The sequence below is a fragment of the Anomaloglossus baeobatrachus genome, chromosome 6 (genome assembly GCF_048569485.1).
Source record: "Anomaloglossus baeobatrachus isolate aAnoBae1 chromosome 6, aAnoBae1.hap1, whole genome shotgun sequence".
Lineage (NCBI taxonomy): Eukaryota > Metazoa > Chordata > Amphibia > Anura > Aromobatidae > Anomaloglossus > Anomaloglossus baeobatrachus.
In genome coordinates, this window is record NC_134358.1 from 558,197,730 (window position 1) to 558,224,846 (window position 27,117).

A 27,117-nucleotide genomic window follows, 5' to 3' on the forward strand; every position below is an offset into this window, starting at 1 on the left:
TCTTCTAGTGGTTGCTGTATAAATCTGTATGTAGTGAGCTCCCCCTAGTAGTGGCTGTATAAATCTGTATATAGTGATCTCTTCTAGTGGTGGCTGTATAAATCTGTATTTAATGAGCTCCTCTAGTGGTGGCTGTATAAATCTGTATTTAATGAGCTCCCTCTAGTGGTGGCTGTATAAATATGTATGTAGTGAGTTCCTCTAGTGGTGGCTGTATAAATATGTATGTAGTGAGCTCCCCCTAGTGGTGGCTGTATAAATCTGTATGCAGTGAGCTCCTCTAGTGGTGGCTGTATAAATCTGTATGTAGTGAGTTCCTCTAGTGGTGGCTGTATAAATATGTATGTAGTGAGCTCCCCCTAGTGGTGGCTGTATAAATCTGTATGTAGTGAGCTCCCCCTAGTGGTGGCTGTATAAATCTGTATATAGTGAGCTCCCTCTAGTGGTGGCTGTATAAATCTGTATGTAGTGAGCTCCCTCTAGTGGTGGCTGTATAAATCTGTATGCAGTGAGCTCCTCTAGTGGTGGCTGTATAAATCTGTATGTAGTGAGCTCCCCCTAGTGGTGGCTGTATAAATCTGTATGTAGTGAGCTCCTCTAGTGGTGACTGTATAAATCTGTATTTAATGAGCTCCTCCAGTGGTGGCTGTATAAATCTGTATTTAATGAGCTCCCTCTAGTGGTGGCTGTATAAATCTGTATGTAGTGAGCTCCCTCTAGTGGTGGCTGTATAAATCTGTATGCAGTGAGCTCCTCTAGTGGTGGCTGTATAAATCTGTATGCAGTGCGCTCCCTCTAGTGGTGGATGTATAAATCTGTATGTAGTGATCTCTTCTAGTGGTGACTGTATAAATCTGTATGCAGTGATCTCTTCTAGTGGTGACTGTATAAATCTGTATGTAGTGAGCTCCCTCTAGTGGTGTCTGTATAAATCTGTATGCAGTGAGCTCCTCTAGTGGTGGCTGTATAAATCTGTATGTAGTGAGTTCCCTCTAGTGGTGGCTGTATAAATATGTATGTAGTGAGCTCCTCTAGTGGTGGCTGTATAATTCTGTATGTAGTGAGCTCCCTCTAGTGGTGGATGTATAAATCTGTATGTAGTGAGCTCCCCCTAGTGGTCTCTGTAATAATCTTTATACAGTGAGCTCCCCCTAGTGGTCCCTGTTGAAAACACTCTAACAAATGGACAGTAATCAGTGTCAGACGCAACCCATATGAGCCTTAAAACAGCAGCTTTCTAAGAAAGTCTCCTCCATATATATACATCTTCAAACTATCAAAATAATCAGAAGAAGAAGGATCTCGGAGAAATGATATCTGATAATGTTAAAATTTGGATTTTTTTTTTTAAATCTTTTCAGGTTTTGGGAAAGAAGCCGAGTCTTCCAGAGGGAGACGACAATGATGAAGTTGCAGATGTTACAAACAGGAAGATGGCGAAACTCTATATGGTAAGAGTTACTTTGATTTGTGGGTGAAATTTGTTTTATTGGGGTCCAATAGGTTTCTCCTTTAATTGTTCTTCTCAAAACACAACTGCACTGTTACTCCTCTATATTTTTGGGTTTCCTTTAAGAGTTGAGTTGGACCCCGAAGCAGTTCCAGCACCTTCTACCCTTGTAGTTATATATTTATTGGTGACACTTCAGAAGGTAACATCGGCGGAAGTATTGTGTTTCCATAGGCACTGTGGCACCTGAATACTCTCAAAGATTGCCAGCTCCCCCTAGTGGTGGGGCAAAACACTACAATTTCAGTTGCTCATTAGATGGTATTATTTGGGGGAAGGGGGATTAAAAAAAGATTGTTTTCTAAGGGGTAAGCTACCTAAGGAACACTACTGGGTAGTCCATCACTATCAGTAACTGAGCTCCATAAGATCTGCGGATTGGCTGCAGTTTCTTGGCGGGGATCCTAGCTGGTTTGGGGTTCCCTGGGAGGAAAAAGTGCCCTCTGGACAAAAGTATCAATAACATTTAGAATTATGAAATTATGAACCGACCAATCAGAGGCACCGAGCATACTCATGGGCAGGATCAGCCTTCCTTATATGGGCGTGTTCTATTCCAATGTTCTTTAATATAGAATGTATAAAACACAAATGGAACCCCCAGAATTCTGAAGGATACTTTAGAAGAAATCTTCTATAAAACAGAAATTGCTTCATGGACTGGAAAAAATCCAATTCATTAGCCCTAAATAGGAGCACATGGAGGCGGTAAAGCTTTTGTTCTAAACCATGAGACAGTATCCCATGCCAGCGATGGAAGAGTGTGCCGAGGGTCCGAGCCACACCGAGAAAAGAATGTTTTGGAACATTTAAGAACTCACACATGGGAGAAACCGTATTCGTGTTCCGAATGTGGGAAATGTTTCGCCCACAAATCAAATTTGGTGTAGGCAAGCACTGAATGAGGATGTAAAAAATGCTGCAAAAACCAACAAAAATGTTAAGAAGATGTCACCCTCCTCCCAAAAAATAACTCAATAACCCAGTCCTTACAGAAAAAAAATCTAGAAAAAAACTTCACAAAATATTTAGAATATACACAGTACAGACCAAAAGTTTATCATTCAAAGAGTGATTTCAGTTTCAGGACTTTGAAAATTGTAGATTCACATTGAAGGCATCAAAACTAAGAATTAACACATGTGGAATGAAATACCTAACAAAAAAGTGTGAAACAACTGAAAATATGTCTTATATTCTAGGTTCTTCAGAGTAGCCTCCTTTTGCTTTGATTACTGCTTTGCACACTCTTGGCATTCTCTTGATGAGCTTCAAGAGGTAGTCACCGGAAATGGTCTTCCAACAATCTTGGAGGAGTTCCCAGAGATGCTTAGCACTTGTTGGCCTTTTGCCTTTACTCTGCGGTCCAGCTCACCCCAAACCATCTCGATTGGGTTCAGGTCTGGTGACTGTGGAGGCCAGGTCATCTGGCGTAGCACCCCATCACTCTCCTTCTTAGTCACATAGCCCTTACACAGCCTGGAGGTGTGTTTGGGGTCATTGTCCTGTTCAAAAATAAATGATGGTCCAACTAAACGCAAACTGGATGGAATAGCACGTCGCTGCAAGATGCTGTGGTAGCCATGCTGGTTCTGTATCCCTTCAATTTTAAAAATCCCCAACAGTGTCACCAGCAAAGCCCCCCCCCCCCCACACCATCACACCTCCTCCTCCATGCTTCACGGTGGGAACCAGCCATGTAGAGTCCATCCGTTCACCTTTTCTGCGTCGCACAAAGACACGGTGGTTGGATCCAAAGATCTCAAATTTGGACTCATCAGACCAAAGCACAGATTTCCACTAATCTCCATTCCTTGTGTTCTTTAGCCCAAACAAGTCTTCTCTGCTTGTTCCTGTCCTTAGCAGGGGTTTCCTAGCAGCTATTTTACCATGAAGGCTGCTGCACAAAGTCTCCTCTTAACAGTTGTTGTAGAGATGAGAAGGTGTGTCCAAACTTTTGGTCTGTACGGTGTGTATATATATATATATATATATATATATATATATATATATATATATATATATAATAAACAAAAACATTTCCTCTTAATAAACCTCATCATTTTTAAAAAAACGTTGTGTGAACATATCCTTACACTGTCCTCAAATCAGGGAAGTCCAGGTCTGTCCTCCATAGAGACTGATTGCTCTCGATCATTATTTGGAGAGGTTTCCTGGAGCGGCGCCCGAGTTACGTAAATCGTGTTACATGTTTATTTCTTACAGAGGAAATATCTGAATAAACACTCGGAGCTATATATATATATATGTAATATATATATATATATATATATATATATATATATATATATATATATATATATAATATATCCCTACGGGGGGAGAAGGGGGAGAGTGTAAAATAGGTCACTCTTAAAGGGCCATCCAGACTACTATCTAATAAAAATTTTGAAACTTTCTAATAAATTGTTTTTCTTTTCATTGTCAAGATCTCTGCTTGTTGTCAGTGAACTGTAGATTATTATATTTATGTGCTAAAAACTGAACAGAGTTCACAACTGCAGCAGGGGTTTTGTTACAATGTGGAAGTGTGGGTAAGAACAATCAGTAAGGCTAGGGATATCTTGAGTTGATACAACGTAATAAATATTATTTTGCATCTTTCACTTCGAAATGGGGGGAGAGGCGCTGCTGACGCGATGTCTGTCTACCAATGCGCAAGACATGGTACCTGCCGGTGATACCATGTCTCCTAACGCAGAATTGAAAGGCTCTGGATAACCCCTTTAAGGTCTTGGATAACCCCTTTAAGGCCTTGGATAGCCTCTTTTAAAGCCCAGGATTGCCACTTAAAGCCTCTGGATATCCCCTGTAAGGCTTTGTATAACCCTGTTAAGGCCCTGGATAACCCTTTAAGGCTTTGGATATCCCCTTTAAGGCCCTGGATAATCATTTAAGGTTTTGGATAGACCCTTAAAAGGCTCTGGATAGCCCCTTTAAGGCTCTGGGTAACCTTTTTAAAGCTTTGGACAACCCCATTAAGGTCCTGGATATCCCCTTTAAGGTTTTGGATAACCCCTTCAAAGCTCTGGATAACCCCTTTAAGGCCCTGGATAACCCCTTAAAGGCTCTGGATAACCTCTTTAAGGCCCTGGCTAACCTCTTTAAGGCCCCCTTCACACGTTAAAATCACACACGTGTTACGGTCTGTTTTTCGGGTACGTGTTCCATTTTTATGTCCGTTTTTATGGTACGTGTGGCATCCGTGTGAATGGCGTATGCTAGCCGTGTCTGCGCGTGGAATGTCCGTGTGTGCGTGAGATACGTAAGTGACATGTCCGTGTGTTGTCCATGTGTTGCCCGTGTGAAATGTTCCGTGTGTGATGCACAATGACGTAGTTACATGCCTGCTGACAACAGACAGAGTTGAGTTATGAGAATGAACTCGGGTGAACTGTAACAGACTTCATTGTCATCCTGCGGCGCTGTATGTGTGTCGCGTCCTGATTAGCGGTCACCCGTGAAGGACTCACCGGTGACCGCTAATCCCCTGAGTGACTGAAGTGAGCAGCGCGATTAGCGCTGCCGTCACTCAGGTTACTCGCGGCCAGCTGGATCCTCCACCCGAGACCGCAACTCACCTGTGACTTCATCGCTGTCACTCGGGCGACTTGCTGTCACAGTTGGAGGATCCAGCGGTGGCCGCGAGTAACCTCAGTGACAGCTCAGCTGATCCCGCTACTCACCTCAGTTGCTGTGTGGAGCTGACAGAGAGCGGCGGTGTTCTTCTGCAGCTCCTGTCACCTTCATGTAGCAGAGCTGAGAGCGCCGCGAGACCTCCGTGGATTATGCTGGACATGGATGGGTTTTTGGGGCTTAATAAATTGGTGAACCAGGGTATTTGTTAGTGTTTATTATTGCAAATAAAGGATTTTTTCGGGTGTATGTGTTTATTTACTGTAATTTACAGATTACTCATGGAAGGTATCTCGGGGAGACGCCTGACATGATTAATCTTGGACTTAGTGGCAGCTATGGGCTGCCATTAACTCCTTATTACCCCGATTGCCAACGCACCAGGACATTTCAGGAAGAGCCGGGTAGAGTCCCAGAACTGTCGCATCTAATGTATGCGGCAATTCTGGGCGGCTGCTGGCTGATATTGTTAGGCTAGGGGGCTCCCCATAACGTGGAGCTCCCCATGCTGAGAATACCAGCCTTCAGCCATGTGGCTTTCCCCTGGCTGGTATCAAAATTGGGGGAAACCGCACGTTGTTTTTTTTTAATTAATTATTTATTTTTTTTACTGCTCGATATTGACACGCCCACCGGCGGCTGTGATTGGGTGCAGTGAGACACCTGTCACTCAGCGTGAGGGTGTGTCCCACTAAAACCAATCACAGGCGTCGGTGGGCAGGGAAAGCAGAGAATACGAGATTGATTAATGAGCCGCCAGCTTTTTCAAAATAGTGAAATCTGCGGAAGTTTTTTTAACAGCCGTGCAGCGCCGCGCCGGAGATCGGGGAACGGTGAGTATGAGAGAGGGGGGAGACTGACCGACATGGACAGAGAGACCGACCGACGGACCGAGGGAGATTGACCAACATACACAGAAAAAAAAAGACCGACATCTCTTCAAAAAAGCACAAAACGTACACGGAGCATACGGAGATGCATCCGTGTCACGTACGTGTGCTCACGGACCCATAGACTTCCATTGGGTCCATGTGTGCGTGTTCCGTGCAGAAAACGGACATGCATCTGTGCAAAACGGATATGCAAACGTAGCACGCACACGGACACACGCACCTTATGGAAAAACGCACGTGTAACTACAAACACTAAATGGTCCGTGTCTCCGGTATATACAGAAACGGACCAAACACGCACGTGTTTCACGGACGCGTGAAGGGGGCCTAAGGCAGTGTATAACCCCTTTAAGGCCCTTAATAAACCCTGTAAGTTTGTGGATAACCCCTTTAAGACTCTAGATAACCCCTTTAAGGTCCTGCATAGCAACCTTTAAGACTTTGAATAAATCCTTTAAGGCTCTAATATCCCTTTTAAGGCTCTGGATAACCCCTTTAAAACTGGATACCCCCTTTAAGGCCCTGGTTAACTCCTTAAAGGCTTTGGGTAACCCCTTTAAGGCCCTGGATAGACCCTTTAAGACTCTGGATAACCCCTTTAAGGCCCTATTCACGTGCGTTGGACTTTGACACATCCTCATGCAAATCAGTTGCACATCCACAGTAGCAATACGAATGCATGGACTGTCAGAGAAGTAGGCATTAGATTGTACGCCAGCACAGGTATTCAGTGTATGGATCTATATATCAATTCACTTGCAGCAAGCAGAGTTTTTAAACATGATGAGGAAACAAAACAAACTTTTTAGCAGTTTTTACAGTATGGGGAATTTGCTATTCAACCCAATACCGAATATCTTCAAATTTTACCAAAATTGGCTTTAACTATTTAACAGCTGCTTTAGGAATTTATTGGTGATTTCTCCAGGATAAGTGAGCAGATCCGTCCCCGTCTGACATCTGATCCCGCTATGTTCATCGCTTTATATTCACAGATGCGGAACAACCAAAACACCATGTGGGACACATTTTGCATGGAAAGAAACATTGTATTCTCAAATAACCTTTTCCTGTCGGCGCCGTCCAACTATTTAAAGAGACAGAAAACCTGGAGCCTGTTCATTTGTTCTGAAAATAAATAGCATTTATTATTCTCTGTTATCAGCCATTTCAAATAAAGGCTAAACAATTGGATGACTGACAGCAGAAGGTCCCCAATCACACACACGATCACTACTTTCTATAATATCTGTAGTGCTGAGGATCCTATGGCCGGCTGCCGCTGTAGTGTTGTAAGCTTCCCTTAGCTGCGCTGTCTCTTTAAATTATTCTCTATTTTTCCTATTCTAGGTGTCTGATGCCAGCGGCTCCATGAAGGTCTCTGTAGTTGCAGAAGAAAACCCCTTCTTCCAAGCCATGCTGATCTCCGAGGAATGCTTCATCCTGGACCACTCCGCAGACAAAAAGATCTTTGTATGGAAAGGTCAGGCTTCCTGTTTATTTTACCCGACGCGTTTTGTGTCGCGATCAAATCATCACGTTCTCAGTTCTATGGTTGCATCCAGCGCCATAAGCCTGACACTATGATGGGATCAACAAACGCCTCAGTCATAGCGGGACGGACATCATAGACCTCATACAAAGCGGCATTCAGAGACGCCAACATGGCCGAGGTCACCGAGGAGCGAGAAATCTACAGGACGCAAAGAAAAGAAGATTACAGCAAAAAACGTTATCTGCTAGAAAGAAACCAAAGTCATATGTTATATAACTACTATAATACTGCCCCTATGTACAAGAATATAACTACTATAATACTGCTCCCTATGTACAAGAATATAACTACTATAATACTGCCCCTATGTACAAGAATATAACTACTATAATACTGCCCCTATGTACAGGAATATAACTACTATAATACTGCCCCTATGTACAAGAATATAACTACTATAATACTGCTCCCTATGTACAAGAATATAACTACTATAATACTGCTCCCTATGTACAAGAATATAACTACTATAATACTGCCCCTATGTACAAGAATATAACTACTATAATACTGCTCCCTATGTACAAGAATATAACTACTATAATACTGCTCCTATGTACAAGAATATAACTACTATAATACTGCTCCCTATGTACAAGAATATAACTACTATAATACTGCCCCTATGTACAAGAATATAACTACTATAATACTGCCTTCTATGTACAAGAATATAACTACTATAATACTGCCCCTATGTACAGGAATATAACTACTATAACACTGCCCCTATGTACAAGAATATAACTACTATAACACTGCCCCTATGTACAAGAATATAACTACTATAATACTGCCCCCTATGTACAAGAATATAACTACTATAATACTGCCCCTATGTACAAGAAAATAACTACTATAATACTGCCCCTATGTACAAGAATATAACTACAATAATACTGCTCCTATATACAAGAATATAATTACTATAATACTGCTTCCTATGTACAAGAATATAACTACTATAATACTGCCCCTATGTACAAGATTATAACTACTATAATACTGCCCCTATATACAAGAATATAACTACTATAATACTGCCCCTATGTACAAGAATATAACTACTATAATCCTGCCCCTATATACAAGAATATAACTACTATAATACTGCTCCCTATGTACAAGAATAAAACTACTATAATCCTGCCCCTATATACAAGAATATAACTACTATAATACTGCTCCTATGTACAAGAATATAACTACTATAATACTGATCCTATGTACAAGAATATAACTACTATAATACTGCTCCTATGTACAAGAATATAACTACTATAATACTGATCCTATGTACAAGAATATAACTACTATAATACTGCTCCTATGTGCAAGAATATAACTACTATAATACTTCCCCTATGTACAAGAATATAACTACTATAATACTGCCCCCTATGTACAAGAATATAACTACTATAATACTGCCCCTATGTACAAGAATATAACTACTATAATACTGCTCCCTATATACAAGAATATAACTACTATAATACTGCCCCTATGTACAAAAATATAACTACTATAATACTGCCCCTATGTACAAGAATATAACTACTATAATACTGCCCCTATATACAAGCATATAACTACTATAATACTTCCCCTATGTAGAAGAATATAACTACTATAATACTGTCCCTATGTAGAAGAATATAACTACTATAATACTGCCCCTATGTACAAGCATATAACTACTATAATACTGCCCCCTATGTAGAAGAATATAACTACTATAATACTGCCCCTATGTACAAGAATATAACTACTATAATACTGCCCCTGTGTACAAGAATATAACTACTATAATACTGCTCCCTATATACAAGAATATAACTACTATAATACTGCCCCTATGTACAAGAATATAACTACTATAATACTGCTCCCTAGGTACAAGAATATAACTACTATAATACTGCCCCCTATGTACAAGAATATAACTACTATAATACTGCTCCTATGTACAAGAATATAACTACTATAATACTGCCCCTATGTGCAAGAATATAACTACTATAATACTTCCCCTATGTACAAGAATATAACTACTATAATACTGCCCCTATATACAAGAATATAACTACTATAATACTGCCCCCTATGTACAAGAATATAACTACTATAATACTGCTCCTATATACAAGAATATAACTATTATAATATTGCTCCTATGTACAAGAATATAACTACTATAATACTGCCCCTATGTACAAGAATATAACTACTATAATACTGCCCCTATATACAAGAATATAACTACTATAATACTGCCCCCTATGTACAAGAATATAACTACTATAATACTGCCCCTATGTACAAGAATATAACTACTATAATACTGCTTGTATGTACAAGAATATAACTACTATAATACTGCCCCTATGTACAAGAATATAACTGCTATAATACTGCCCCTATGTACAAGAATATAACTACTATAATACTGCCCCCTATGTACAAGAATATAACTACTATAATATTGCCCCTATGTACAAGAATATAACTACTATAATACTGCCCCTATGTACAAGAATATAACTACTATAATACTGCTTGTATGTACAAGAATATAACTACTATAATACTGCCCCTATGTACAAGAATATAGCTACTATAATACTGCCCCTATGTACAAGTATATAACTACTATAATACTGTCCTTTATGTACAAGAATATAACTACTATAATACTGCCCCCTATGTACAAGAATATAACTACTATAATACTGCCCCTATGTACAAGAATATAACTACTATAATACTGCCCCTATATACAAGAATATAACTACTACGGTATAATACTGCTCCTATGTACAAGAATATAACTACTATAATACTGCCCCTATGTACAAGAATATAACTACTATAATACTGCCCCTATGTACAAGTATATAACTACTATAATACTGTCCCCTATGTACAAGAATATAACTACTATAATACTGCCCCTATGTACAAGAATATAACTACTATAATACTGCCCCTATGTACAAGTATATAACTACTATAATACTGTCCTCTATGTACAAGAATATAACTACTATAATACTGCCCCCTATGTACAAGAATATAACTACTATAATACTGCCCCCTATATACAAGAATATAACTACTATAATACTGCCCCTATGTACAAGAATATAACTACTATAATACTGCCCCCTATGTACAAGAATATAACTACTATAATACTGCCCCCTATGTACAAGAATATAACTACTATAATACTGCCCCCTATATACAAGAATATAACTACTATAATACTGCCCCTATGTACAAGAATATAACTACTATAATACTGCCCCCTATGTACAAGAATATAACTACTATAATACTGCTCCTATGTACAAGAATATAACTACTATAATACTGCCCCTATGTACAAGAATATAACTACTATAATACTGCCCTCTATGTACAAGAATATAGCTACTATAATACTGCCCCTATGTACAAGAATATAACTACTATAATACTGCCCTCTATGTACAAGAATATAACTACTATAATACTGCCCCTATGTACAAGAATATAACTACTATAATACTGCCCCTATGTACAAGAATACAACTACTATAATACTGCCCCTATGTACAAGAATACAACTACTATAATACTGCCCCTATGTACAAGAATATAACTACTATAACACTGCCCCTATGTACAAGAATATAACTACTATAATACTGCCCTCTATGTACAAGAATATTACTGCTATAATACTGAGTCAATACTATGTTTTTTGATCTTCAGCTTCTTTTTTTTGGGATGAAATTTAAAGCTAAAGTGTGGCTTGTCTTTCCCATTGTTTTCTTAGTTGTACGGTATATTTTTGCTACTTCTTCCATATTATTTCACCTCTCAGTGGTCATTTATCACTACTGAGTTAACAGGAAGGCTCCCGTCAGTCACGTGTCCGGTCAGAGCCGTCGTCCTCCTGTAAGTGGCGGCTGTGCCGATGCCCGGGCCGCGGGGACTCATTATCCATTGTGCTCTTCTCAGTAAATTCCTTTGAACACTTTTTTCTTTTTATGTTTATTAAATGAGATTTGACATTTTTGAGTTTTCAACTTAATGAACTTTTGTCACGTAGGTAAGAATGCGAATGTGAATGAGAGGAAAGCGGCCATGAAGACTGCGGAGGAGTTCATACAACAGATGAATTATGCACGCAATACTCAGGTACTGGTGTACTTACTATGACTTTCAGACAGGGGTTTTTTCTTCATTAGAACAAATGGTGTACAGAATACAAAATAAAGAGGAGTATGTTGCCACCTAGTGGTCAAATAATGTTATGCATCTTGTGAAATGTTTTCATTGTTGACACCTGTATACTTATGTGCTTTTTTGTGACCATATATTACATAGAGAAAAATTTAAAAAGATATTAACCTGCTCCCATAAGATACCAGTGCTAACTTATAGATCAGTGGTCTAAAACCTTTGGCTTGTGCTATGACCACAAGGTAGTACTATCTGTGCATAAGTTACTTACAAGAGAAGAATAAGAGGCAGTACTATCTGTGCCACCACATTTAAGGGAAGAAGTATGGAGGTAGTAAGGTAGTACTATCTGTGATTATGTAATTTGCAAGGAGAGACACAGGTGGTAATAATATCTGGGCTTCAATTATTGTAGAAAGAGACACTGAGGCAATACTATCTATACTTACATATTTACTGGCAGAGACAGGGAGGTAGTTATATCTGTGCCTACATAATTTAAATGGAAAACTAGAAAGGCTGTACTATCTGTGTCTGCACCACATACTATGATAAACGGGCATTCAGTTCTGTCTTTGCAGATAGTATTTATCTCAAGATACAGGGAAGCAGTACTATCTATACTTACATCATTTACAAGTAGTGTGAGGGAGGCAGTGCAATCCATAGTTAAATTATTCACAGGGGCAAACACATAGGAAGCACTATCTCTGCGTATACCGTTTATTGAAGACATGGGGAGGCAATAAAATCTGTTCCTACTTCATTAATAAAGAGAGACATGAAGGCAGTACTATCGGTACCTGAATCATTTATAGGGAGAGACAGGTGGGGACGTGCTTAGTGCGATAACAGGATTTACAAGAAAAGACTGAATGCATTAGTTTCTGTACTTACACTATTTACAGGGCGAGACAAGGATGCAGTGCTATCTGTTTCTTCATCATTTAAAATCCAGGATGAAGTACTGTCTTTACCTACATAATTTTCAGGGAGAAATGGGGAAGTAATACTATCTATAACTACATAATTTACAGAGCGAGACAGGAAATCAGTACTGTCCATACCTACATACTATATGATTTATAAAGGAAAACAAGGAGTACTATCTGTACCTACATTATTAACAGGGTGAGAAAAGGAGGAAACATTTTATGAACATACATCATTTACATGGAGAAATAGGTAGGCAGTACTATCTCTATATGCATCATTTACTGTGAGAGATAAGGAGGCCGTACTATTTGTACCTACGTCATTTACAGGAAAAAACAGAAAAGCAGTACTATCTGAATATGCATCATTTAGTGTGAAAGACAGTGAGGCAGAGACAGAGAGGAAGTTTCAGCACTATCTGTACCTACATCATTTATAGGGAGAGACAGGGAGGCAGTACTGTCTGTTTATTCATAATTTACTGTGAAAGATAGGGAGGCATTACTATCTGTGCCTACATCATATACTGAGAGACAAGAAGGAAGTAGCGGCACTATTTGTGCTTACATCATTTACAGGGAGAGACAGGAAGACAGAACTATCTGTATTTACATTATTTACATGGAAAGATGGGTAGCACTATCTGTATATGTATCATTTACTATGAAAGACAAGAAGTAAGGACTATCTGTACCTACATCATTTACATGGAAAGATAGGGAAGCAATACTATCTGTGTATGCATTATTTACTGTGAAAGACAGAGAGGCAGAACTATCTGTATATATGACTCGCCCACCCCAGGGCTATGGGACACCTGGTGCCGGGCCAGACTAGTCCGGGGGTAGTCAGTGGTGGCGGGGCCCGACTCCGTGGCCCTGGTGGGTGTCAGTTTAAACATGGCTGGTGACTTGGGAGCAATTAAAGTATTTGTTTCGTTACGCCACCTGTGGTTTGCGGCTATGAAGCCGCCGCTGCTGTGTGAGGCCTCCGGGGTGATGGTACGGCAGCAATGGTGGTACTGCTCCCCACAGGTGGAGCGGTGCCCCGGGGACACTGTTGGTGCTCGTGAAAGTCTATGGTGTTGTGTGGATAACACGGTGCAGGGTCGACAGGCAATGAAAGAACCAGGCACAAACAACAGTCTCTTTACCTTCTCCTCTTTTACTTTAAGAACAGTCCATTCCTGGGAGACCGTCACAGGTGGTGAAGGGGATCCGGCCGGCCTGGAAGTACTTGGGGTGGTCTTTTTGGCCAGCTGAGTATGAGGCCTACTCCTGTTCTTTTCTTTACTATTATAGGACCCTGCTCTCTGGATCTAGCAATGGCCCTCTTGCTGCTGGGACCGGTGGTACGTCCCTTTCCCTCTGTGGTAGGCTGCGCAGGCCCTCTCTGGTGCTTCTCTGCTGGAGTCCACACCGGGCCCTGATGATGCAGCTGTACCTTCGGGCTGTTTATGGGCCAGGTGCTTGCAGCTCTCCTTCCCTTCGGAATCGGCTACCAGGGAGTATTTTAAGCCCTGGTGGCCACAGACTCCGATGTCCGAGTCTCTGCTCTGCCTCTCTGCTACTCCTGCTTCCCTGGGCCAAGCTGCTCCAGCTCTAGGCCCCAGATCCACAGGACAGCACACTCTGCGTCTGCTTCCTATCACTTCTCTCTACAGACTGAACACTACTTCCTTCCTCAGGTCAGACTTAAGGAATCCTCCCTGGAATTCCAGGTTCGGGGCTCCCCCTGCTGGCCGGAGGGAGAACTGCGTTGGATGTTAAACTTACTGGCCAATAAACCTCCCAATTACCTCCAGGCTCAGCATTAACCCTTTGGGAGGGCAATGCTGTCGTGGCGACCAGGTCCTGGGGCGCCACATATACTGTGCATCATATACTGTGAGAGACAAGGAGGCAACTCTATCTACATCACTTAATGTGAAAGAGAGGAAGGCAGTACTGTCTGTACCTAGATGATTTTCAGGAAGGGACCGGGAGGCAGTACTATTTGTACATTAATCATTCACAGAGAGAGACATAGAGGCAGTACTATCTGTTCTTCAATCATTTACTGTAATAGACAGAGAGGCAGTACTATTTGAGCCTGAATCATTTACAGGGAGAGACAGAGAGTCAGTACTATCTACACCTACATCATTGACTGTGAGAGACAGGGAGGCAGTACTAGCTGTACCTGAATCATTTACTGTGAGAGACAGAGAGGCAGTACTATCTGTACCTACATCATTTACTGTAAGAGAAAGGGAGACAGTACTATTTGTACCTAAATCATTTCCAAGCAGAGACAGGGAGGCAGTATTATCTACACCTACATCATTGACTGTGAGAGACAGGGAGACAGTACTATCAGTACTATCTGTACCTGAATCATTTACTGTAAGAGAAAGGGAGGCAGTACTATGTACCTGAATAATTTACAAGTAGAGACAGGGAGGTAGTACTATTTGAAACTGAATCATTTACAAGCAGAGACAGGGAGGCAGTATTATCTGTACATGAATCATTTACAGTGAGAGACAGTACTATCTGTACATGAATCATTTACAGGGAGAGACAGGGAGGCAGTACTATCTGTACATGAATCATTTACAGGGTGAGACAGGGAGGCAGTACTATCTGTACATAAATCATTTACAGTGAGAGACAGGGAGACAGTACTACCTGTACCTGAATCATTTACAGGTAGTACTGTCTCCCTGTCTCCCCTTTACAACTGCTGAGTATGTATGGCAGGGAGACTGTATGGTATAAAAGATTTGTTTGCTTTTTATGTTTTTTTTCTCACATTTATTTCTTTACAAAGAATCAGAGAGATGTAGATTATTCCTAATTTACTAAATGTATGGCTGTGCCGCAGCAGGTAAATAACAGGTCTGGAGCTGCAGCCTCTGGGTCTACTGAATGTGCATCTTCATCATCATAATCATCATCATCATCATCGCTCCACCTAAGCCCTTGCGGTGAAATCCTGCCCCTCCGGCATTATATGAGATCACAGGGGATCAGTAGAGCTCGGCGCTAATCCCAGCAGATTACGTGTCAGTACAGGCTCACAGATCTGATGCTCACTGGGATTTTCCCCATAGCAAGAACCATATGTGAATTAAAGGAACAATGAACTTTAATTAATCAATTAAAGGGGTTGTCCCATTAGAGACGATCTGTCTCAAACTGCAACTATCCCAGTCCGAAAAATGCAAAAAACATGCTTGTATGTCCAGGAGGTCCTGCATGGGGTGAAATATATGGACGGATTATGTTCTATTGATTGGTTTCATCTGGCTCAAACAGGGGGTCCAACTCAAAGCGGAACGATCGTGACCGGGGGTGCAGGGGGCCCGTCGATCTCAGCGCCTGCTTCAGCTGGATGTGTGCCCGAGAGCTCACATCCAGTTGAAATGTACATGCTGCCGATCAAACAGAAGCCGGCAGCTTTCATCTGCATCCCAGTTACAAAGGCGGCACATGGCAATGACGTCATGTGCTGCCATAGTCCCGACGTCGATGAAAGCTGCCGGCCACTGCGCACTGCCCACACAGAAGGACGCTGAGTGACATGGGAGTCAGGGACAGTGAATACAATGGGGTTTTTTTTTACATTAGACAGAACGGAGAGATAATTAACCAGGATGGGGACATATATACCAGGAGGTGGATAGTATATACCAGGAGGACCCGAGGAGGGGGACAGTGGATACCAGGAAGAGCCCAGGAGGAGGACAGCATATACTAGGAGGGGGACAGTATATAACAGGAGGGTGACAGTAGATACTAGGAGGGGGGGCACTAATTACCAGGAAGGGCCCAGGATGAAGACATATATACCAGGATGGTGACATATATACCAGGAGGTGGATAGTATATACCAGGAGGACCCGAGGAGGGGGACAGTGGATACTAGGAAGGGCCCAGAAGGAGGACAGAATATACCAGTAGGGGGACAGTATATAACAGGAGGGTGACAGTAGATACTAGGAGGGGGTCACTAAATACCAGGAAGAGCCCAGGATGAAGACATATATACCAGGATGGTGACATATATACCAAGATGAGAGACATTTTTACCAGGATGGCTTATATATACCAGGATATAAGCTAGAAAGGGGAATATATATACCAGGATGGGGACATAGATAGCAGGATGGGGATAGTATATACCAGGAGGGCTCGAAGAGGGGGACAGTAGATACCAGGAAGGGTATAGGAGGAGGACAGTATATACCGTGAGGGTAACAGTGGATACTAGGAGGGGTGAACTAAATACCAGGAAGGGTCCAGGATGGGGACATATATACCAAGATGGGGACATATATACCAGGATGGAGGACATATTTACCAGGAAAGGGCCCAGGTTGGAGGACATTAGAACTGGATGGGGAACATTACTATATAATGGGGGGGGGGGCAACTTGTATGTCTTTACAGGATTTAGAACTCTAAATGTATATACTGTATGCATATACATACATCTGATCAACATGTGGTAGGGGGGCAGGTCCAAATTTTGCCCTGGGGCCCATGGGACTCTAGTTATGCCACTGGGTCCGAGCATCTATAACGTCACATGTCTTAGGTCATAAGGACGAGCACAGAATTGTTACCTCTGCAGGTGGAGGTGCTCACAAAATCACACTTGGGTGCATAAGTTGGGTACTTTTTTTTGGATTTTCCCCAAAATTATGGAAGACGGGGACAAGTGAAGCCACTGTACGGCTCCATGACATACAGCGCGTCAGATCTCAGTAGATCCCCGTCAATTGCGTAAAAGATCTTGTTCTCATTTTTTCTAGATACAAGTGATCCCGGAAGGAGGGGAGACGCCCATTTTTAAACAGTTCTTCCGAGACTGGAGAGACCGGGACCAGAGCGCCGGCTTCGGGAAGGTTTACGTCACCGAGCGAATCGCTCACATTCAGCAGGTCGACTTTGATGCCTCCAAGCTTCACGAATCCCCACAGATGGCCGCGCAGCACAACATGGTGGATGACGGATCTGGAAAAGTCGAGGTAAGCCTGTGTATGTAATGCTACAGGTACCTCCAGAGCTGCATTTATAATTCTGCAGCACTTTCCTTATATTAGAGGCCTCAGATCCTTTTTTCTCTCCTTTCTTTAGATTTGGCGGGTGGAGAGCAGCGGACGAGTTCCCGTAGACCCCGGCTCATATGGACAGTTCTTTGGTGGAGACTGTTACATTATTCTCTACACTTACCCCAAGGGACAGATCATCTACACCTGGTGAGCTGGGGTGTCTCATGGGGTATACACCAGTGACGTACGGCCGGCTGACCAGCATTAAAGGGATACTTCCATCTTATAAAGTGGTGGCTTATCGCTAGGAAATACTATCACTTTAAGATTAGTGGGGGTCCGACCTCCGACCTGTGTGATACTTTTTTTGACTAGTGAGATACTGCAATACTACTACAGAAAACAAGATGCAGGCAAGTATTAACCAGTCCGTAAGAATCGCTGATCCCAAATGCACGCTCAATACTGGAAAATCCCTTTAATGTCCATATTTCTGATGGTCTGTGGCAGTAGAGGGGTTCATATTGTATTCCCTCTGCAGCCCACAGCTGTGTACGTAATTTTGGCTAGTTATCAAAATTCTCTGGACCCCATGTATTTTTTTTTTTAAATTATTTAAATAAATAATTTTAAAAAAAGGTGTGGGGTCCCCCCCAAATTTTTCGATACCCATCGCTGACACAGCAGACAGCTGGGGGCTGGTATTCTCAGGCTGGGGAGGGCTGCTATTTTTAGGCTGGGGAGGGCCCAATAACTATGGGCCTCCCCAGCCTAAGAATACCAGCCCCCAGCTGTCTGCTTTATCTTGGCTGGTAACAAAATTAGGGGGGAACCACACCCTTTTTTTTAAATTATTTATTTAATTAATAGTAAAAAAAAAAAACGTGTGGGATCCCTCATATTTTGATACACAGCCAGGATAAAGCATGCGGTAGAGTAAAATAAGGATAGCACCTTTTTGCTATTATTACTTTTTTCATGGTTGTCTAGAATAAAGCAGAGGGGTTCACACCCGCTGCTCTGGTGTCGGGGTAACTGACGCCATCGGCTTTAGTTTATTCGGTTTTGATTTTCTTGTGCTGCTCTGTAATATGATGTCATTATGATTTCTGATCTTTACTTCTCTCCAGGCAAGGGGCCAAAGCTACGAGGGACGAGCTGACCACCTCCGCCTTCCTGACTGTGCAGCTGGATCGATCTCTGGGGGGACAGGCAGTCCAGGTCCATATCACTGCTAACACTAACACTAACAACAATTACATAATATACTGCTATAAGACAGACGTATAAAGCAGAAACCAGGACATGGCAGCCAGTGCCAGAAACCAGCCGAAATATGTGCACTACTAAATCTGTCATAGAAAATACTGTATACAATAAATAGTGAGTACAGCTCTGGAGTATAATGCAGCAGGTAACTCAGGATCAGTAATGCAATGTATGTACACAGTGACTGCACCAGCAGAATAGTGAGTGCAGCTCTGGGGTATAATACAGGAGGTAACTCAGGATCAGTAATGTAATGTATGTACACAGTGACTGCACGAGCAGAATAGTGAGTGCAGCTCTGGAGTAGATCCAGGCAACTACCCGTCCAGTAAGCCTGACATCAGTAGTATGCAACATTTTTGAGGGCATTTTAAGGGATGACATGCAAAAATATATTGCAGAAAATAATATAATAACTGACAGACAGCATGGATTCATGAAAGATAAATCGTGTCTAACCAACCTGTTGGGGTTCTATGAGGGGGTAAGTGCAAACCTGGATATTGGTAATGCAGCTGATGGGATTTATTTGGACTTTGCAAAGGCATTTGATACTTTACCACATAATAGCCTTATACTAAAGCTCCAGAAGCAAGGACTAGGGGAGACAATATGCAACTGGGTAAGGAACTGGCTAAAAGATAGGAAACAAAGAGTAGTCATAAATGGAACATTCTCTAAATGGGCCATAGTCAGCAGTGGGGACCGCAGGGATCTGTGCTAGGACCAATTCTTTTCAATCTCTTTATTAATAACCTTTTGGATGGGATTGATAGTAAAGTGTCAGTCTTTGCTGATGACACCAAACTATGTAGGATATTAAAAACTGACCTTGATAGTGCAATATTACAAAAAGATCTGGATAAGATGTCAGAATGGGCAGATACTTGGCAAATGAGATTTAATGTTGATAAATGTAAAGTAATGCACCTAGGACGGAGTAATCCTATAACTGCGTATACATTAAATGGAAGTAAACTCGGGACTACAGAACAGGAGAAGGACTTGGGTATTCTCATTAGAAATAAGCTGAGCAGCAGCACTCAATGTCAAGCAGCAGCTGCTAAAGCAAACAAGATTCTAGGGTGTATAAAAAGAGAGATTAGATCCCGTGATCCCAACGTATTGTTACCCCTCTATAAATCACTTGTAAGGCCACATCTGGAAAACGGGATCCAGTTTTGGGCTCCACATTTTAAAAAGGACATTCAGAAGTTAGAGTCAGTTCAAAGGCGGCAACTAGATTATTACAAGGAATGGAGGCCGCCCGTATGATGAGTAATGGAGGCCGCCCGTATGATGAGTAATGGAGGCCACCCGTATGATGAGTAATGGAGGCCGCCCCGTATGATGAGTAATGGAGGCCGCCCGTATGATGAGTAATGGAGGCCACCCGTATGATGAGTAATGGAGGCCGCCCCGTATGATGAGTAATGGAGGCCGCCCGTATGATGAGTAATGGAGGCCGCCCGTATGATGAGTAATGGAGGCCGCCCCGTATGATGAGTAATGGAGGCCGCCCGTATGATGAGTAATGGAGGCCGCCCGTATGATGAGTAATGGAGGCCGCCCGTATGATGAGAGGTTGAAAAAGTTAGATATGTTTAGCTTAGAAAAAAAGACGTCTCAGAGGAGATCTCATTTATATGTATAAATACATGTGTGGTCAATATAAAAGGACTGGCACATGACTTATTCCTTCCAAAGACAGTACTAAGGACCAGGGGGCACTCACTGCGAGTGGAAGAAAAGCGATTCCAATAGCTAAATAGGAAAGGGTTCTTTACAGTTAGAGCAGTCAGACTGTGGAATGCCGACCACAAGAGGCAGTAATGACCGATACTATAACAGCTTTATATCAGGGCTGGATGATTTCCTCACTACACAACATTGTGGGTTATAGATGACTTAGTGACCAAATGTAGAACTGGTGGAGGAAGGGGGAACTAGATGGACGGGGGCTTTTTTCAACCTAAGTAACTATGTAACTATGTAACTGCACCAGCAGAATAGTGAGTGCAGCTCTGGAGTATAGTATAGGATTTAACTCCGGATTAGTGAGTACACGTGAGCAAGAGCAGTGTCCGACTATACCCTAAAGTAGCCATGTATTTTTAAATTTTAAACTATTTCCCATTTTTTTTGTTTTCTAAAGCTCATAAAGTATAGTGGTTATTCCCTCCTCTTAAAAAATATAAACATTATTATGGGGGATAGGGGGAAACAGATTTTATGCCTGCAGTACAAATATTCACCACTAGATGTCCCACTTATTCCATTTAGGTTCTGCTCTCTCCGGTTTTCAGCCTATATGAAAATTAGAAACTATCACTAATAGAAGCGTTTTGTATGCAGTGCGTACAGTACTGGCACGGTGGATGGGGTTAATAGAAATCTCCTGCCCGCTGTGCTTCTTTTTAACTCTGTGTAATCTGACCTGTTGCGCGGGTTTCCTATCCGCAGCATGCCAATCTCTTGCGCAGAGACGCTTGAGTCTTCCGAGCTGCAGAACGCAATGGACGCAGCGAAACGTGTGGCTTTGAGGAATTGATTACACATGGTGTATACACTTAGAATTTACAGGAAAAAACAATCCACATTATATTACAGCGCGAGCAATGTGGATGAGATTGTAGCAAAAAAAATAAAAAATGGGAACAACCTGTTTGCAGAATTAATATCTGGAGGACGTCAATTTCTGCCGCTGATTTGAGCCCTTTTACAAATGCACCATTAAATCAGTGAAAATAGAAGCTTATTGATTATTGGTTTTTTTACTTTTATTTGTTACTTTTACATTTATTTATTTCTTTACAAACATTTTTCTACACACAACCATACATGATTATGTGGCGCCCCTGAGGCTTCAGTCGCCACAGAGTATTGCACCCAAATTTGGGTGTAATGTTAAACCCGGATCCTGAGGAGGTCAGTCCCAGTTTCACTACATTACACACTCAAATACACACCAGGTTGCCCTGTTTCCACTGGGGACTGGGCTAGGGTCGGGTAATAAAGGGATCGCCGACAGAGAGGCATTTTCAGGATGCCCTCACACAGGGGCCCCAGTCCCACTAGCTTAGGACCTGGGAGGGGGAGGTGCAGCCAGCAGGGGGAGTCAGGAGCCAACATAACAGTTAGAGAGTTTTCCAGCAGGAGAGCAACGGAGCAGTTGTTGTGGACGGGGGACAGACCACGGCAGGGGGGCTGCTCGAGACGCTCATATCTGAGGTTCGTGGTGGTGGCTCGAGGGAAGCCGGACCCGGGTCTAAGCACCCGTCCGTCGCCCGCAAGTGAAAAGGGGATTTATTATATGGGGAGAGTTTTTTCAGTGACGCCACCCGTGGTGTGCGGTGATTGTTGGTGACACCGCCGCTGCCGCTGAGGGGATGCCCGGGACCGATGGAGTGGGGCAGCTGGATGTTATCCCCTGCACGAGTAGGGGAGGTGTTGTCCCGGGGCCCCGTTACAGGTGGGATGGGGCTGCGGAGCGCAATCTGCAGGGTTGGACCGGGTGGTATTGGTGTATTCACAGTTCATGAATGAATTCACACAGAGTCTAGCTGGTAAACCAAATTGCCAGTGACCGGTGACCTCTGGCGGGTGCGTTTGGGTCCCACACCCTGGTACAGCAAACAGGGGTCCCTTCCTCCTGGACTCAGTGTTTGTGTCCTTAGTTTCTGACTACTCCGCTTGAAACGGGGAAGTCCACTCCCGGTGATGCTGTGTGTTGGGAGCTGTGGCCCGCGAGAACCAACCCGTGGGATCTTAGCAGGCAATTGCAGAGCCCTATCCCCCTCGTTGGGCTTCCGTGTCGCTCTATCTGGGCCTCCTGTGGGACAAGGCCTGAAACCTTGTCCCCTGCTGGTCAATTAGAAAGGTGCTTGAAGCTGTCCTTGCTCTAGTGTCCAGGCACCCTGTCTGTGCACGGCCTCCGGACCAGATTCCCGCTGTCGATACCGGCGGGCTACAACCTTGCCCCGGTCTAGTTAAGGTCTCCCGCGACCGGATCTCCATCGCCTGTGGCCCTGTCTGCCACCTATCTGTAGTCCAGGGGCTCCAACCCCTGACTCCCCTGTTACTTTCAACAGTCACTCACTACTCCACTTCAACTCTAACTCAGACTCTGCCTCACGTTGACTGACTTTATTCCCCCACATCACACCTCAGGACCCCTAGGTGGGCGTCACCATCCGATTGGCCCCGCCCACTGGTGTGTCCCTACTGTCATGGGGGGTGACTAGGATTTGCTGGCTGATGTTGTGTACCTGGATGTGGGGTTTGTGTTGGAGGGTCAAGGAGGAGGGATTCCTGCACCTGAAGAGGGGTGCAGTCATCTGTGACACCCTGATTTTGTCAGGGCGTCACACAGTAGCATTTCACGGGTGCTCCGGTGGGAAGTAGGAGAATTTCATACTATTACCGCGGGGAGAGGGATCTCTGCTCCCCACGGAACCGACGCCACACAGGGCGGCAGGACCCTAGGGAAGATCATACTTCACGTTGGTTTTCCAGAATCTGCCTGGACGGGAAAAGTTTCAAGCTTCCCCGACCACACAGCGCCCGACAACACAGTGCCATATAGGATCCGGGGCCTCGAATCAAGCCGGACCCCACATCGGAACCATGGCACCTGCATATAGCGACAAGAGTACATCTTGCAAAACCCAGGGTCCCCTCGTAGCTTCAAGCCAGGGGATCCACAGAAAGGCATTACAAGGTGAAACCCACCGAACACCAAACCGGGCTGATCTCTAACAGGTTCGGGTTCGTCAGAGCCCATCACAGCAAGTGACCGGTATTATCTGGGTGAGCGGCGCACCACTAAAAGTGGAACCCCAGCCATAGACTGTGACTCTTTATTACCGGTACTGCCGCTACGAGCCGCCATTACTACTCCCCTCATCATCCTGCCCAGGGTCCACTCTACCTGTGGGAAGCGATACCATGCGTAGCTGCTACCACCATCCGCGCTGGAGGACAGCGACAGCAGCGGCGGCCCATTTCCTGGCTGCATACCACAGGTAGAGTCACAACAAACACCTCACCACTACTCCCATCATCCTATCCCCCCGCCATCTTCTGTACGCCTCGGGGCAACGGAGCCGGGCAAGGTCACCCGTGACAAGCGACTGTCAACGGCCCGGCGACGAGTAGGTTAACCGCCTGCTCCATGGGGCGCTACCTTCTGCTGTCCCCGTTGCGGCATTTGATTTTTCAGGGCGGCACAATGTTATTCACCTTCCACCACTTCACTGGACGCCTGCAAATTGATCCGCTCATCTCTACCAACCACAGATCTTCCGTGGATGTTGTCTTGTGCCAATCTTTCTGTGTCTCCATGTAATCTATGGCTCTATGAGGGCCTGATCTTCACTTCCAGGACTTCTCCCTTTTTTTACGCTGACGATAGTCTTAAATAGAATCTTTCACCCACTATTAAAATGCACATGTAGCTCTTTCAAAGACAAATCCAGCAATACTTTTACATCACCGGTCCATTCCTCCATTACTGGGAAATCAGCATTTTAATTGAAGATGCTGAAGAGCTATTTGTAAACCTAAAGTTTCCGTCACTCCAGCTCTATTTCCAACCAAGAGCTACACCTCCTGCTTGGCTGAAGTCATACAGCATGGAGACTGTCATTCAAGCAGGACGAAGCGGTGCTAGGTGAGGAATAGAGCTGGAGTGACGGAGGTGGCTTTTGGTGGGAAATACAGCTGGAGTGACAGAGGCTTCAGACCTACAGAGGGCTCTTCAGCCTCATTTGTATATAAATTCAAACACTGATTTCTCAGTAATGGAGGAACGGACCGGACATGTAAATGTATTGCTGGACTTATCTTTGAAAGAGCTACATGCACATATAAATAGTTTTTGAGGTGACATGTTACTGACACATTCCCCTTAAAGATATTGGCTGGATGTTTGGGGTCGATGTCCGGCTGAAGAATAAATTTGGAGCCAGACGCCTCCTTGATGGTATGACATGCTGGATAAGTATCTGCCGGTATCTCTCGGTATTGAGGACACCATCAATCCTGACATAATCCCCAACTCAATTTCCTAAAATGTAGCCACAAAACTGCTGGACCCTCCATTGTGCTTCACTATTCCTGCAGACCCTCATTATTGTGCCGGTCTTCAGCCTCCGGGAACAAACTGCTTCTATTACATTCGAATATTTCACATTGTGACCCCTTAATCCAGATCATCTACTGACATTTGTCTGCACCCCAGTTTCTATGTTTTTGTGCATAGTTGAGCTCCTCGGCCTGGTTTCTATGTGGAAAGTGTGAGTTCCCAGTTGCAATTCTTCCATGATGACCTCTTCTGGCAAGACCTTTTTGAACAGCTGATAATTGTAGCAGGTCCCACTGGTTGCTGCCAGTTCTGAGCTTATGACTCTTCTGGACATCTTCCATTAGAAGGAAAGTAAGCATGATGTGTCCTTTATCTGCTGTATTAAATGTCCTTGCATCTACAATCCTCAAACTTGCCCATTTCTTGATGCTTCTTCTACAAAACAAATCTTGGCTTGGGATAGACCTGGCTGATGCAGTATAACTACCTTGTTTCTTGTTGTCCTCAGTCTTGTCATGGTGTATTTTATGTAATGTGAAACTCTCTTCCACATCCTCACCTTAGTAGAAGAGTTTGTCTGTTCCTCTCCCAGTTTTAAGCCTCCCACACAACTGTTTCAGTTTCAGTTAATAATTGTGTTTCAGCCTAATAATGATCCTTATCATCTGTTTGGTAGAATTAGCTCGTACAACTATCCATAATACTAAAAAAAAAATCCCTGACTTTGTGCAAATATTGATAGGATTTAGATTTCTCTTTTCTTCCGTTTGCATTTTGTTACTAGATAAAAATAAACTATTAACATTTCCAAATATTTGTTATTGTTTTCTAATTTTGTTGTATCTTCTGGGGTTTTAAATGTTTTACATTTTTTTATTGTTTGTATTTTTATTATTTTAGTTTTGTTCTTTTTTTTAGCAAAATTTTACTTATTTGCTTTATTGTGTTTTTTTTGTTGCATCTTTTGGGTTTTAATTTTTTATATTTTTTTTATATTTTGTGTTTTTATTATTTTAGTTGGGTTTTTTCAGGATTTTACCTATTTGCTTTATATTGTGTTTTTCTTTGGGGGTTTTAATTTTTTACATTTTTTAAATTTTTATTATTATTATTGTGTTATTTATTGATTTATTTTTTTCAGGATTTTACTTATTTGCTTTATTGTGTTTTTTCTTTGGGGTTTTAATTGTTTAAATTTTTTTAATTTTTATTATTATTATTATTATTATTATTATTATAGTGTTATTTATTTATTGATTTATGTTTTGCAGGATTGTACTTATTTCCTTTATTGTGTTTTTCTTGCATCTTTTGGGGGTTTTGATTTTTTTTTTATATTTTGTATTTTTATTATTTTGGTGGGTTTTTTTTATTTTTGGAAGACTTTACTCATTTGCTTTATTGTGTTTTTCTTGCATCTGTTAGGGTTTTAATTTTTTACATTTTTTAATTTTTTTTATTATTATTATTATTATTAGTAGTAGTAGTGTTATTTATTGATTTATTTTTTGCAGGATTGTACTTATTTCCTTTATTGTGTTTTTCTTGCATCTTTTGGGGGTTTAATTTTTTACTTTTTTTATATTTTGTGTTTTTATTATTTTAGTGTTATTTTTTTTATTTTTGGAAGACTACTAATTTGCATTATTGTGTTTTTCTTGCATCTGTTAGGGTTTTAATTTTTTACATTTTTTATGGTTTTTTTATTATTATTATTATTATTATTATTATTATTATTATTATTATTATTATTAGTAGTAGTAGTAGTAGTAGTAGTGTTATTTATTGATGTCTTTTTTGCAGGATTGTACTTATTTCCTTTATTGTGTTTTTCTTGCATCTTTTGAGGGTTTAATTTTTTACTTTTTTATATTTTGTGTTTTTATTATTTTAGTTGTATTTTTTTTATTTTTGGAAGACTTTACTAATTTGCTTTATTGT

The 27,117-nt window shown here is 42.1% G+C and overlaps 1 protein-coding gene across 1 annotated transcript in view; it reads left to right on the forward strand.

Moving 5' to 3' along the window:
* SCIN (scinderin) overlaps positions 1 to 27,117 on the forward strand; it is a 135,665-nt gene that overhangs the window by 82,524 nt on the left and 26,024 nt on the right. The window contains exons 5-10 of the mRNA XM_075315716.1: positions 1,362 to 1,451; positions 7,411 to 7,543; positions 11,715 to 11,803; positions 17,583 to 17,798; positions 17,908 to 18,029; positions 18,953 to 19,043. Of these exons, the coding sequence (XP_075171831.1) occupies positions 1,362 to 1,451; positions 7,411 to 7,543; positions 11,715 to 11,803; positions 17,583 to 17,798; positions 17,908 to 18,029; positions 18,953 to 19,043 (741 nt within the window). The remainder of the gene's footprint in view (positions 1 to 1,361; positions 1,452 to 7,410; positions 7,544 to 11,714; positions 11,804 to 17,582; positions 17,799 to 17,907; positions 18,030 to 18,952; positions 19,044 to 27,117) is intronic.